This window comes from Zeus faber (assembly GCF_960531495.2).
Source record: "Zeus faber genome assembly, chromosome: 4".
NCBI lineage: Eukaryota > Metazoa > Chordata > Actinopteri > Zeiformes > Zeidae > Zeus > Zeus faber.
This window is the reverse complement of record NC_137191.1, coordinates 20338397-20352765: the sequence shown is the minus strand read 5'-3', so window position 1 is coordinate 20352765 and position 14369 is coordinate 20338397. Positions and strand designations below refer to the sequence as shown.

General features: G+C 40.7%; 1 protein-coding gene across 2 annotated transcripts; it reads left to right on the top strand.

Moving 5' to 3' along the window:
- Positions 1–1804: 1804 nt before the first annotated feature.
- On the top strand, positions 1805–10776 carry LOC307229683 (tetraspanin-5). Of its 2 annotated transcripts, XR_013844137.1 has the most exons (11): positions 1805–2061; positions 3451–3501; positions 3947–4093; positions 4184–4354; positions 4443–4568; positions 6435–6482; positions 8027–8143; positions 8263–8324; positions 8664–8717; positions 8831–8916; positions 9027–10776. XR_013844137.1 is itself a non-coding variant. In XM_079999722.1 (10 exons), exons 1-9 carry the CDS (start codon positions 1978–1980, stop codon positions 8674–8676), a joined length of 819 nt encoding a protein of 272 aa, XP_079855848.1. In that variant the 5' UTR covers positions 1805–1977; the 3' UTR covers positions 8677–8717; positions 8831–10776. The 2 variants fall into 2 exon arrangements, 1 of the variants encoding a protein (XP_079855848.1); XM_079999722.1 differs by having other exon boundaries at positions 8831–10776.
- Positions 10777–14369: the final 3593 nt, after the last annotated feature.

Below are 14369 nucleotides of genomic sequence, written 5' to 3'. Positions count from 1 at the left end.
ACTCAGTCTCAGTCTCTCTGTTCTTGCTGTGTGACTGCGGAGGCGCTTGCCTGACTGCAGCAGCTGGAACAGTCCGTTGTTGGGGTGATGAGGATCCTTCATGATCCGTCTTCTGCTCTGTTACTACACCTCCTGGTGTATAAGTCCTGCAGGGATGGGAGGGTAGGTCCAGTGGTACATTTGGCTGAACGCACCACCCTCTGCAGGGCCCTCCTGTCCTGAGAAATATTGTTCCCAAACCAGGCTGTGACGTTGCCACTGTTGTCAGGATGCTCTCCACCGCTCCACAGTAGAAGGACTTGAGGATCCTCACCGAGATCCGGAATTTCCTCAGCTGCCTGAGGTGGTAAAGACGCTGCCTCACCTTTCTCAACAGAGTGTCTGTTTGTAAAGTCCATGTTAAATCCTCTGTGATGTGGACTCCATTTGGAACCCTTTTCACCAGAGAGCCATGTGTCCGTGTCTTCTACAGAGAACGAGTCCATTAGTTGATCGATTGCAAATGGCGTTACTCTCTTGGATGGATAAAAAAAAAAAAAAAAAGATTTATTTAATAAAATAAAATCACTAATTTTTAATAGATTTCTTATTCATCGCGTTTCAGGCTTTTACGATGTGTTCTTCCCACATGTTCAAATCACGATGACAATGAAAATACAATTGATGGTGCAGCACTACACCACAGACCTGACCGCGAACCCCGCCAGAGCCAAAACCTGGACATCATATAACAAATTGGATGATGATGTCATAAAGCTCCCCGCCCCACAAACTAATCACGCTATGCCAATGTTCTTCAACTTCTGGTAAAATTGCAATAGTTCTGTAGATTGATGTGGATCAAACTTGAACCACAAAATGTCTGAACAGCCCCGTTTCTAACAAGGCCTTAACCATGTCTGTGGGTTCGGCAGTTGTTGTGTTTCAGACACTTTCAATCCAAAAACGCCAAGGAGGAAAAATAATAATATAAGATCCGAACAAAAACAACAGGGGTCCGGCCTGGACCCGTAATAGCTATATATATATATATATACAGTTTATATTTTGTCTGTAGTAGTAATATTACAACTTGAATTTTTTTTTTGTATTTTTAGAGCTTATCGAGCTTATTGTACGTAATCACTGGGTGTCATGACATTTCCCTGCATATACGCATGACTGTATGTATATGTATGTGACAAATAATCTCTTGAACTTGAATATATCCGTATTGTACACCAGTGAAGACCATTTATAAATATCTGTTTATTATATGTAAATATTGTTTATTCAGATCCGAACTAGTGTCTCGTGTCAATATGTTTGTTAAACGTCGCGTTGCTTTTTTAATTTTTACATTTGATTAAGTTGAATCATAAACCTCAAGAACACGAAACGTATGATTAAATATTTCGTATAATTATAACAGCTATAGCCCCGCGTGTATGCAAGAAGCAACGTGTGTATTATGTATGTAATTATATAAAAGTAGAATTTGCGAAATGTTTATAATACTTGGAATTCATTTCGGCATTTGGGTTCTGGTGCTTCGGTGTTACCGTCACGTTGACGTCACCCCAGACTTTCAATACAACGGCAACAAACAACAATCACAACACTCGCGTTCGCGCCCTCTCGCCGGCGGCAACGGGAGCCACCGAGGCTCCCGTACCGAGAGTCCCGCCTCTTTCTCGCCGGCAGCCAATGGGCGTTGACCGCTCTCCAAACACGTCTGCGCGATGACAGCCATGTTGGTGAAGGGTCTCACGCAGGGCTGCTGACTTTAACTCTGCATTACTACTTCCCTGGATGTAGAACATTATTTTCTGTATTTATTTTTCTTTTCCCTCCCCCACCCCCACCCCCACCCTCCACCCCCTTACCGAGCGCCGAACATTTCGCGACGCGTCACTGCGCCGGCTTCTATACCGGAAAGCCACCACCCATGTGATTCCCTCGACAGGAACAAGGACTCCGTAGGAAAAAGACGGACAAATGATGTCAGGGAAGCATTTCAAGGCTCACGAAGTCAGCTGCTGCATCAAGTATTTCATATTCGGGTTTAATATCATATTCTGGGTGAGTAACGCTGTTTTCGGGGGGCTGTCTCGACCGTGACTGGGGATTTCAGCACGGTCGGCATAACAGGGCGCCGCGGCCTGTTTTGTTGTTTTATTTGGGGACGGGGAGAAGAGTTGTTACTGTCGTCGTTTAGTCGTTCGGTCAACGTGTTAATTCTGTGATGTCGTTCCATTACTTCCGGTGGTGCCTGTGGGTTGTTGTTTTTTTTATATCGTCATTCCGCCCAATTAGTCAACGGAACGAGCTGTTCAAATGTCATCGCGCTGCACCTTCCTCCTTTTTGTTTTTTTTTACGCCCGTGTTGACGGTGGCGTGTTGCCGATGACGTCATTACCACGAACGCTCGAAGGAGCCTTCCTGACGGAGCTGCGCGGTCTTGTCCAGGACGTGCACCGTCAACCAAGCCCGCACCGCCAGCAGCAGCAGCAGCAGCAGATGGGAGCCCAGTATATACTGCTGCTGCTGCTGTGGCCTGGCGTGACTCCATGTGCCCTTCACATACATTCAGGGGAATATGTTGTTTTCGTTTCCTGGCCGTTGGCCCGTAAAGAAACGAGCGGGCTCTGTAGGCACCACAGCCGCTCTCCAGCGCGCCCCCTCGGACCCGTTCACCCGTTCAAGTTATTTATCTAGTGAGGAAAAAAAAAACAACAACAACACTCTGCTACATTGAAGTGGTAATCCGTACGATTACTTTGTAAGAGTGTTTTGTCCCGGATAACCCGTGATATCCGCCCTGTATTTATTTTTTTATGCCGCCTCTTAAAAAGAAACAATTTCAATGTGTTTGCGTTACGTATTTGCTGTGTCCATCCCCGTCCCAACTGGCTTGCAGCGTAATCCAGCCAACACAGGCGATCCGATGGATTACCACTTTAATAAAGAGCTTGTACTCGTTTTAATCGCCTTAAACATTTTACGGAATAGTTTTATTTTCAGGACTCAAAATTGTTTATCCACCTCTAGTGGGTAGAAGGCAAGTATTCCCTTCTATCCTCTGACCATATTGACTATGGATTATGATTCGTGACAGTTCTGCACTCAGTGCTACCTGACACAATATTAAAAGCCTTTTCTTTTCAGGGAGTGTATTGTTGTACAGGGAACAGCCTGTCCAATGTATCTAACAGAAAGAAATACCTCAAAACTGGTTTTCATAAATCCTTGGGTTTCACCTGCCACACCTACCATTTCCTAAAATATTTGGTATTAATCTAATAGAACATTTTATTAATTAATTTATATATATATTTATATATATATATTTATTTTAACAACATGCTCTGTATTGCTGTTTAAAGTAGGTGTCTAGTAAAGAAACCGTAGGCTTCTTCTTTTGTGTTTCCCCCTACCAACTCCTCTTTATTTCTCTATTTCTTCTCCCAGTTGCTTGGCGTGGCCTTTCTTGGCATTGGACTGTGGGCATGGAGCGAGAAGGTGAGCGTATTTTTCTACCACTTCGCGTCATGTTCGAAAGTTCAAATTGTTTCCGTTCCAGGCAGTCCGTTAAAATCTTGTTTTGGCCAAGAGACATTAGAGTGAGCAATGGTGGTCGATGTGACACAACTTTTGATTTAGCGGGTCATATATTATCACGGAATTACACACATACTGCCTGGCGATGGCCTACGCCCATCTGCCTCACTGAAGACGTGAGGCGGACAAACTCTTACTGGGGGGGAAAGGAATTTGACACTTTCCTGTTGGAACCCTCTGCACAGCGCCTCCTCCCTGGATCTCACACACACATCATACATCCATTGTGTTCAGGCGGTGGGCGGCAACAGTTGACCTAGGATCAGTGTGTGTGTGTGTGTGTGTGTGTGTGCTTCATTTGAGTTATTATGCTTATTTTGAATCCATACAAAACACCTATTTGCAGGGTGTCCTGTCCAACATTTCGTCCATCACAGACCTGGGAGGCTTCGACCCCGTCTGGCTCTTCCTGGTCGTGGGCGGCGTGATGTTCATCCTGGGATTCGCTGGATGCATCGGGGCGCTGCGAGAAAACTCGTTTTTGCTTAAATTTGTACGTTTCCGCTATTGCTTTGCTGTTTCTATAACGTCTTCCAATTGGTCGCCTCATCTACTAAAACTGATGGAACCAATTTGGTGTCAGTTCTCAGTTTTCCTGGGCATCATCTTCTTCTTGGAGTTGACGGCCGGAGTCCTGGCCTTCGTCTTCAAGGACTGGATCAAGGACCAGCTCAACTTCTTCATCAACAACAACATCCGTGCCTACAGGGACGACATCGACCTCCAGAACCTCATAGACTTCACCCAGGAATATGTGAGCCAAAGAGCTTTCAAAAATAAACCTTTTCCCAGTAGTCTGAATGGCAGCCCTTTATCTCATTGTCGTTTTATTTTCCGCCCAGTGGGAGTGTTGTGGAGCGTTTGGCGCCGACGACTGGAACTTGAATATCTACTTCAACTGTACCGACACCAACACAAGTCGAGAGAAATGCGGCGTTCCCTTCTCCTGCTGCACCAAAGACCCAGCGGTATTTGAGCTTCTTTTAGGGGACCTATTATGCTCCTTTCCACCAAGTAAATATATGGTCTCTGAGATCCCCCAAACATGTTTTTTTTTTTTTTTTTTTTTTTTTGCCTAAAATACCATTCAGATTATTAGGGCATCTTATTATAATTTATTTTATTAATTTTTAATTTAATTACGATACCAGTACAAACACCAGTACTCCTAAAGTTGTACCAATACCAATAGAGTACTTTATTCAATACCCTTTTTTTCCGACTTTCACCATCATGTGAATGGAAGCATTCAGTTGCGAAAAATGCCACCACTACAACCAACCATCCATCCAAATGATTTTTTTTTTCCTTTTTTACACATACGTTTTGAAAGTGTTCAAATTATTGAAAAATGTATTAAATAGCTGTGCAGTGAAGTATTTTGGCAGTGTCATTTTAAATAAATAGCGAGTACAGGGAGAATGGTTACAGCAAGGGGGGGGGGGGGGGACTTTCACTGTTCATATGGACACTTGACTGTTGTTTTAAGACAGACTTGAAAAATTGTGAACCTATCCTTCAACACTGTTGTAGCTGCTGCCGCGGTCCTGTGAGCCACTGGGGTTTGAGCTTTACACCGGGCTCCGTTTGTTTACTCTGTAAACTTTCACTGATTTCACCTTATCAGTACACCAAAATCTTCTGAACAAATTGGGGCAATATATAATTAATCCAGTTGCTGAATCTTCACTCATATTAGATCTGCAAGCTGTAATTTAAAAGTTTTTTTTTTTTTTTTTTAATATTTTTTGTCCATGGCTTCTTGATATGCAGTTATGGTGATTTAGAGACCAAAATTCTCAAACCAGAATCCAAGGAGCCCATGTGCAGGAGGTTTGCAAAAAATAGGATAAAATACAAATAATCAAATCATGCATATTTTCCTTCCCTTTCCCGTAAACTACCTTTGTGGTGACTAGTTTCGTTTGCCAGATTTTGAGTTGGGAATTGCATTTCATCACTCCAAACATGCACCCGAAGTTTTCTGTTTTTTTTTGTTTTGTTTTTTTTCCAACCATTTGGCATGTTTCTGGGTGTTTTTTCGGTCTCAGAACACCCCAAAAAATGTCCTCTCTTGAAAAGTCCTCTAGAACAAGTAAGTTGGAGCCGATGGAAATGCATCCTTTGGAATGGGCGCTCACAGAGGGAGGGGGGGGGGGGGGGTTCCTCCAGGTCTTCCCTGCGACGGGCAGCCTGGTTATCTGTATCGTCCAGAAGTCGCATCGCAGCCTTGAGCTGTCAGCGGGAACTCCTGACCCCTCTGTTTGCTCCCCTCGCTCTGTGCCAACGGAAACACAAAACGGGAATTGGCCGGGAGAAGGAGGAGCTTTAAACTGAAGGGGTTTCAGCGAGGCCTCTGTTATGCATAGTAGCGAGGCTGTTCTGTGTCAGAAAAACAAAGTTGCTCTGTTGCAACAAAGGATTTATCGGAGGCTCCCATTATAAGTTGTGTTGAAAGCGCTCTTTATTGGTTGTAATCCGCCGTCTTTTCTCATAGTGGAGAGAAATGTGATGAATATACAGTGTTTTGTATTTATTACCAGTGAGATAAGGCTCTCAAATGGGCCCAGATAGATGGATATATACTTGATGCATCCTCATTGGGCAATAAACAATAAAATAAACCTAAAAATTTACAAACAATAAAAATATACGGTGCCTTCCAAGGTTGAAAAACAAAATGAGTGCAGTTGGGTAGATATCGCTCACAATAAACGCTGCACTCTTAATGTTTTCGCAGGGTTACATTTTAGTCTCAAAATATATTTTCCGTGTTTTGTGTATGCTAGCTGTCGACCCCCATGTGTGAAGTTTTTGACTTATTCCCTCGACAGGAGGACGTCATCAACACCCAGTGTGGATACGACATTCGAGCAAAAACGGTGAGTCCTCTTGCCATGGGAACTGCGCAGCGTTCTTCCCGGATGTGGTAATAAGCCTCGTTCTGGCCGCATGGAGTCACCAGGTGCTCCGCCCGGGACACAATATGGCTCCTTTCACTCCCTTCCCAGTCCCCACTCACTCTCTCACTCTCACTCTCACTCACTCTCTCTCCCGCTCCCCCTTTGGCCTGTTGGGCTTTGGGGGATTACTCATGCTGAAGCAATGCTGGGGTGTGAGACAGCCCCTCCCCCGCATTTGATTCAGCCCCTGCTGTCCAGTATCACGGCCCATGCAGAGAATTCACTCTTTATTTTTCCTCCATTTGGAAATGTGTCCCAGGGACCTCTCTGCGCCAGGCGATGGGACTGCTGTCGTAAAAGTTGGTACAAGTGGGAACAATGTGTCTGGTGTTTTATATATATCTTTTCATTAAAATTGTATTTTTTTTATGAACATCCAAAGGTCAATTGCTGACCTTGGAAATGTAATATAATTCTGAAATTAAAAGCTAATCTTGACAGGTCGTCACCACAAATCACTTCTGATGCAAATCACCCTCCGTTAAGAATCTGAACTCTGTGAAACATATTCCTTAGAAAATTACTAAATTTTATATATATATATATATATATATATATATATATATATATATATATATATATATATATATATAAAATTATTATTATTTTTCTCTCAATCTTCTTGTTACTTTCCTTTTTAGTCATTCATCAGACCTTGCTTTTTTAGTAATTGCAGTGTCTGCTCCTGCAGTATCTACCTGATAACATATACAACCCCTGGCTTCCTGTGTGCCTGTTATTTCTTGCCAGTGTACATCCTGTAGACTGGTGGTACGATGGTCTAGAACGTTTTGTCTGTCGGGACGGTTGTTCATAGTGACCGACTCTTTTAAAAGTTGAATGTGACTGACTATTATTCCGTAGAATTAGGCTTAGATCTTCTGAGATCCACTGTTTGAATTCCTCCGTCTAAATCATCGAAGTCATTTTGGCATCATTCAGTGATTCCTGTGAGAGTTCCGTGTCCAACAGAGCTCGGCCGACTCTTCTGACTCGTTCACCGCGCCCTCGCTCAGCGTGTGCGTTCATATGGAACAGTCTGAAAGTCGAACGACTCTTTTGACTCAGTAGGAACTGGCTCTCATGAAAAGAGTCCAACCTTTCGTCACTCCTGTACACCAGCTCTTTGTTTATAACGGAGTCTGCTGTGAATAATTTAATGTGGTTGTGGTTAGGCCTGTTCCATCACTACTCGCAGTTAAAGTTAGTGGCATTTGGCAATTTTTATCCCAAATAGTAGAGTCACATTCAGCTTTAAATTCAAAAGGCCCCGTCAACGATGGTGTGATATTATAATAGAATATATACAGCTCCGTGTGTGTGTGTGTGTGTGTGTGTGTGTGTGTGTGTGTGTGTGTGTGTGTGTGTGTGTGTGTGTGTGTGTGTGTGTGTGTGTGTGTGTGTGTGTGTGTGTGTGTGTGTGTGTGTGTGTGTGTGTGTGTGTGTTACTAATGTGCCTTCAGGACTCTGAGCAGAGAAACTTCATCTACATTAAAGGCTGCGTGCCTCAGTTCGAGAAGTGGCTCCAGGACAACCTGACGGTAGTGGCCGGGATCTTTATCGGAATAGCCTTGCTGCAGGTTGGAAACCTTTTTATTTTTTTATTATTATTTATTTATTTTATGTCTCTGTTCATTTTACCTCGAGCGATGAAGTGTAAATTATTCTCATTTGCATATGTTTTGGTGTCTGTTTGCAGATATTTGGTATCTGCTTAGCACAGAATCTAGTGAGTGACATCGAGGCAGTGAGAGAGAGCTGGTAGGTGCAATTTAACCACCCCTCCCCCGGGCCAGTCAGGTGTATGTAGGGCTGTGTGTGGTTTATACATTTTAGAAAGTGGAACCTTCACTGTGATACGGCTGGAAATAGTTCGGCTTCATACGCTGATTAGAACTGAAACTATCTGCCAAGCTTTTGAAATGGCTCGAATGACAAGAAGAACAAGCATGACTTTCATGGAAATGTTACTGTTGGATTTTTTTGGCTGAAGAAACAAACTACAGTATTTAGGCACTGAATACCACAGAATCTCTCACTACTCAATCTTGAAGTATGGAACAACAACCTGTTCTTATATAAGTGTCATGTCTTGCACAGTTTGTTTACCTAAGACCTCCAAAGGCCTCTCACAAAGCTTGAGGGATGCACAAGGTAAGCCCTTCCAGAGTTTAATATCATTTTAATATGTCTATTATGATTATGATTATTATTATTATAGGTGTTTCTAATCCTAACGCGTACTGTATCTACTGTATCCCCCCCAGGTCTCTCAAGTTTGACTCCACCTCTGCAGGGGATCGGTCCTTTGTGTTGTTTGGATCATGTCCAGAACCACGAACCTCACCTGGATGTAAATAGTATTTTTATCATTTTGTGCCCCCCCTTATTTTTTAATTTTTTTTGGGAGTCGACACACAATCTCTTAAGAAACCATAAAGCTTCTATGTCATTATATCCCAGATATCAACGTGTAGGAGAGAGTGATCAGGTCTGGATCAGGACCAGGTCTGAAGCCACAGTGATTGTATGAAGGGAGGATCAGGGAAGTGCTCCATGTCGCCTCGGAGGGTTTAACGCTTCACCTGAGGGCGGTGTAACAAAAAGTGAAGAGATTCTGAAAATGCACTGCATGCCTATTGTCTGCTGTTAGGACATTGGCTCTCTCTCTCGACCAAGTTTTGATTCCTATTTAGTATTTTTAAAGTAACTCTAAGGTAGTAGCTAGTGTAGAGTGATATAATACGGCCGGTCGGCACCATGTTTCTACAAACCCTGGACGCAACTTAGAGCTTAATGAAAGGGATTTAAAAGACTGTGCTCTGTGTAGTTATTGCTATTTAGAAACACACACGATGTATGATAGAAGGTCTAGAATAAAATCAAACAATGTCATGAGTTTGAAGTTATCCCTAAACCGATGCTAGGTCACAGAAGCTAGAACATACATTTTTTTTTTATCTGAGATGGATGCCAAAAATGTATCTTTAAGCTTTGTTTTTTTTTGTTTTTTTCTGTCGAAGGATGCGTCTTTATTGGACTTTTACAAAAATAGTATCGCAGGTTGTTTACTCTGAAGATCCTCTTTCTTTTGTTTGACATTCACCCCCACGTCCAGCAGAGGACGCACTTCCCCTAAAACCTTATACAAACTTTCTCTGTACGTCTACTCGTCCCGCACATAAGTGCTTTATACGTTTCTGTTTAACTTTGACCCTTTTCATAACAAGCTTGATGAGTAATGTGCGTTTTTTGCACATTTCCTATGTTACGTATTGTTTCTTGCACACCATTTCCTTTCACTGTTACTCAGTGTTATTTTGGATTTCCCTTGGTGTTTGAGCTCCTCTAATGACTGATCTGCCTGATAAGACAGTTTATCTACTTTTATGCGTGTGTGATAATTTACTTTGAACTGTTTTCCAAAGTGGGGAAAGAAGAAAAAAAAAAAATAAATGAAGATTGCATAAAAGTTTTTGACCAAGGTATAATACCATTTGTTTCAGTTGGTTGAGTCATTGCATTGATTATGTTTAATGGTATAAACTTGGAAGAAAAGCAGGACTATCTCACCAGCGTCGTGTTTTATTTTTTATTTTTATTGTTTTCTAAATGTAAACTGGAATAATCATAATAAGCATTGCACTACCTCGAACTTGAAAAAAACGCTTCGAACTTTGCCTGAAAGGAAAGCAGTTTTTATCTTGTGTTGGTGTTTTTAGAATTATTATTACTTTTAAATTTCTTTAAATGTTTTGGCCTAGAATCAAAAAAAAATAAAAAATAATAATAATAATAATAATAAAGATGGATATTTAAAGGAAGCGTCACTGCAGTCTGCCATTTCAGTAGACAAGTTCCCACCGGGCAGAGAAGGATTTACTTTTAAGCTATTTTGCTTGTGCTAGTTTGCACGACACAGGAGTTTGTAAGAAACGGAACATTCCTGTCACGTCCGCTGTCTATTCTATTCTATTCTATTCTTTTCTCTTTTTCTTTTTTCTTTTTTTTTTTCACCAAAAGCTCTATTTGATTGTCGTTACTCACCGATCACTCTTCTCGACCACTCTGTGCCATACCTATGACGATGCCATGCTCCTGATGATACCTTGTATTCTACTTTGGTTTTACAGTGTGTTGGTCATTCATGTAAATAGCTCCCTGGAGAATTAAGTTGTAAATATATCTGAATAAATGTGGATCTTTATAGAAATCTGTGTTTGAGGTTTGTAGTGCCCGCCTCTTTTTACACCGCCTATGTATTTATTAATATCTCATCGTTTATGTTCAGCATGATTTACACATTTCCATCGCAGTTTGGTTCTCGAGGACCAAATTTCTCGTCCATGGGGTTAGGGCGACCCCCGACCCCCGACCCCCATTGTGTTTCTGGTTTCCTTGGCTATTGCAATGTCTGAGAATCTTTAAATAATAGTCGTCCAATCTGATGGGTTTCCTTGTGAAGGCCTGATGAAGAGGAGAACATCAAGATGAAGCTCATGATGATGCTTCAAGGGAAAACCTGCAAGTTGTTGCTGCTTTGATTTAATCACCGCAATATTATGTAACATACAGTTAAACGTGTGTGAAATGAATAATCTATTAATAATAATTATAATAATAATAATAATAAATTAATAATTAATCATCTCTGCCCATTAATAACTTTTAACAGTGGAATTCATTCCCTAGTAACAATGTATTATCAGCTATCTCTACTACAGGCCATAACACAGTTCTGTGTAGTTTATCTGCAGGAGTTGAAACTACTACTACTACTACTACTACTACGAATACCACTGCTATGGCTGGAGCTTGAACAGTGGCCTGCAAAGTGTTATCTACCGATACAGCCGCTTCCTAAAGGGAGACGTCTTGTCTAGCTGCCGAAAAAGGACGAGAACGTCTGATAATACCAGAGGACATGATGTCATAGCATGACACGGCGAGGGGAGGAGCAAAACAATAAAAAAAAATAATAATAACGTCCATCTTTTGAATGCTCTAAATCCAGAATACTGGCTACTTACAGGTACTACACATCTATATTCCACATTTATTTAATTGATCTGCTTTCTGGTGAAACCACATCTTACCTTTATTCAACACTCAATGAAACTGATGTTGACGCACAGAGGGACTCTTTAATTTACAAAGGCATTTTGTTAACCCATCTGTTCCTTTTTTTGTTTTGCAACTTTATTTCAAAAGTGGGTGTGTATTATCTTTGATTTCCTAAGGTAAGGGCCTACTCCTGTTGGAGATTTGGTGGATTTCAATTAGGGTTAAAATAAGAACATCGTCATTGAAAACACTTTGTTAATCCCCGGAGGGAAATTCAGGTGTTATAACAGTGAAAAAAAATAAAATAAAACTGTAGTCGAGAAAGAGATACAAATTGAAGCCAAGATTTCAGATCGGTCCAGAAGACCTTCTCCCGGTCTTCAGTATTCTACTGGCGCTGGCTCACGGCCGTGGCAAGTCTCTTTTTCTTATTTTGCCTTCTTAGCGACAGTTTTCTTACGGCCGCTCCACCTGTCAAAGCTGCAGTTCCAAGTCTGCTCTTCAGAGTTGAACCTGAAACTTGCGTACTTCCACCAGAATGACGCTGTGCTTGAAGATGGTGTCCTGTGAGCAGCCTCTCAGCAAGCTGTTGACTCTCAGAAACATGTCTTCAGCTCTGCCAGACTTCTTCCTATCCGAGTTTGAAAGTGCCTTTTGATGGTGTAGGAAGCTGTACTCACTGGCACCTTGGCTTTCTTTGCAATTTCTCGAAAGGAAAGACCTACACTTTTAAAGGTTATAATGGTCTGTGTGTCTTCCTTTGTTAGTGGCCTTTTTCTCACCATTATGATAGCAATATATTTTTTCCTGCAGTGCAATATTGTCCAGTATAACGCTTCAGAGGGTGAAATTACAGTCTGTTCTGTAAGTAACCGACAAAAGTTGGGACACCGGTAGGAATTGTTTGCACCAACTTTCAAGGCTTAATTTATTTCCATTGCTGCAGAACAGCTGTAGGTTGTTACTTACATTACTTGTTCCCTGAAAAAGGCCTTTTTTTTTATAACTCTGAAATTCACATTACTTTTCAGTTTTTGGAAACCTAAACTTTTTTTATTTTAATTTTATTTTACCCCTGGCAGTTTACCGCTTACCTTTGTACCCTTTCAGGTTATTCACTGGACTTGAACTGCTTAAATTTCAATAAAAACTGGAAAAATGGTTGATGTTCTCAAACGTTTGACCGGCAGTGTACGTAAATGACAAAGTCAAAAAATGGATTTACTGTATAATTAAATGCATGTGTTCGTCACGCCCTTGTAATGATGAAAAAAACTGTAAAATGTCTCGATGACAAAATATAATAAAAATCAAATAATATAGATCTGTAAACATGTGGACCAAAATGCACCCATTTAATTCAAACCCAGACTGTTGAATTTTAGAAATAATCACTTAACCATTGTGGTGAAAAGGATGAAGGGTCATCAAGTGAAACCACTCCATCATCAAAACATTTAATCATGAATAAAAGCTTGGTTCAAATACAGCCACGCGGTAACCTGGCTGGTCGTGGATTGGTCCAACATTGATCAAGGGGACATTTTTTAAATTTTTTTTTTTTAATGATTGATTTTGTGAGGTTTTTTTTGTTTTTTTTATTGAACAAAATTACACAAACAACGTCAGAGCAGAAAACCAGCAGGGAATACAAGAGCGAACATAAATAAATTCAACATAACAACAACATAGACATAAATATAGGGATGTGATATAACCTTACAATAGTAACTAAATTAAACATAAAATACATAAAAATGATTAAATATACGATAACTACTACTACTACTACTACTACTACTACTAGTACTACTACTACTACTACTACAATTACTACTACTACTACTAATAATAATAATAGAAATACTACTAATACTACTACTACTACATCTACTTATAATAATAATAATAATAATAATAATAATAAAATATAGCTGCAGGCCACAACCTGCAGATTTATGGCGAATTGGATGATGACGTCACAAAGTGTCTTACTCCACAAACTCATCTCACTTCATCACTTGACCAGAGATTTTAGGAACGTTTGGCTACTTCCCATCAAATTTCGGTGCTTTTCCTTAATTCCTGCTCTGTATGTGGATCAGTAGGGAAAAAAGTTGCACCACGAGATGTCAGCGACGTCCCAGTTCTAACTACACCTCAACTATGTCCGTAGCTGCAGCAGTCGTCCTGTTCCAGACACTTTTAGCCAGAAAAGTGCCAAGAAGGAAAACAATAATAATCAGAACAGCAACAATAGGGGGTGCACCCCTACCACTACTACTACCACTACTACTACCACTACTACTACCACTACTACTACCACTACTACCACTGCTACTACTACTACTACTACTACCACTACTACTACCACTACTACCACTACAAGCAAGTTAATCATATTCAGAGGTGTAGATTTATACTATTTAAATAAAATCGTATTTCTTATTTTTTAGTTGGATAGCTTTGAGGAGTGAAATAAATTAAATTATAAAATGGGGAAGAGTACATCTTTGTTTGTGGATGACGTATTTACCATATTAAAAGAAAATTGATTATTGATTGGGTTATTCTATTATTATAATTATTATAATTATTATTACTATTATTATTGTATTTATTTATTTATTTTTTCTGTCCATCTCGAGTTGACTTTTACGTAACGCTGGCGGTGACGTGGGGAGAACCCCCTGCTGCGAGAGGACGATCCCAAAGCTCCACAACGGCGCAAGTTAAGGCTTA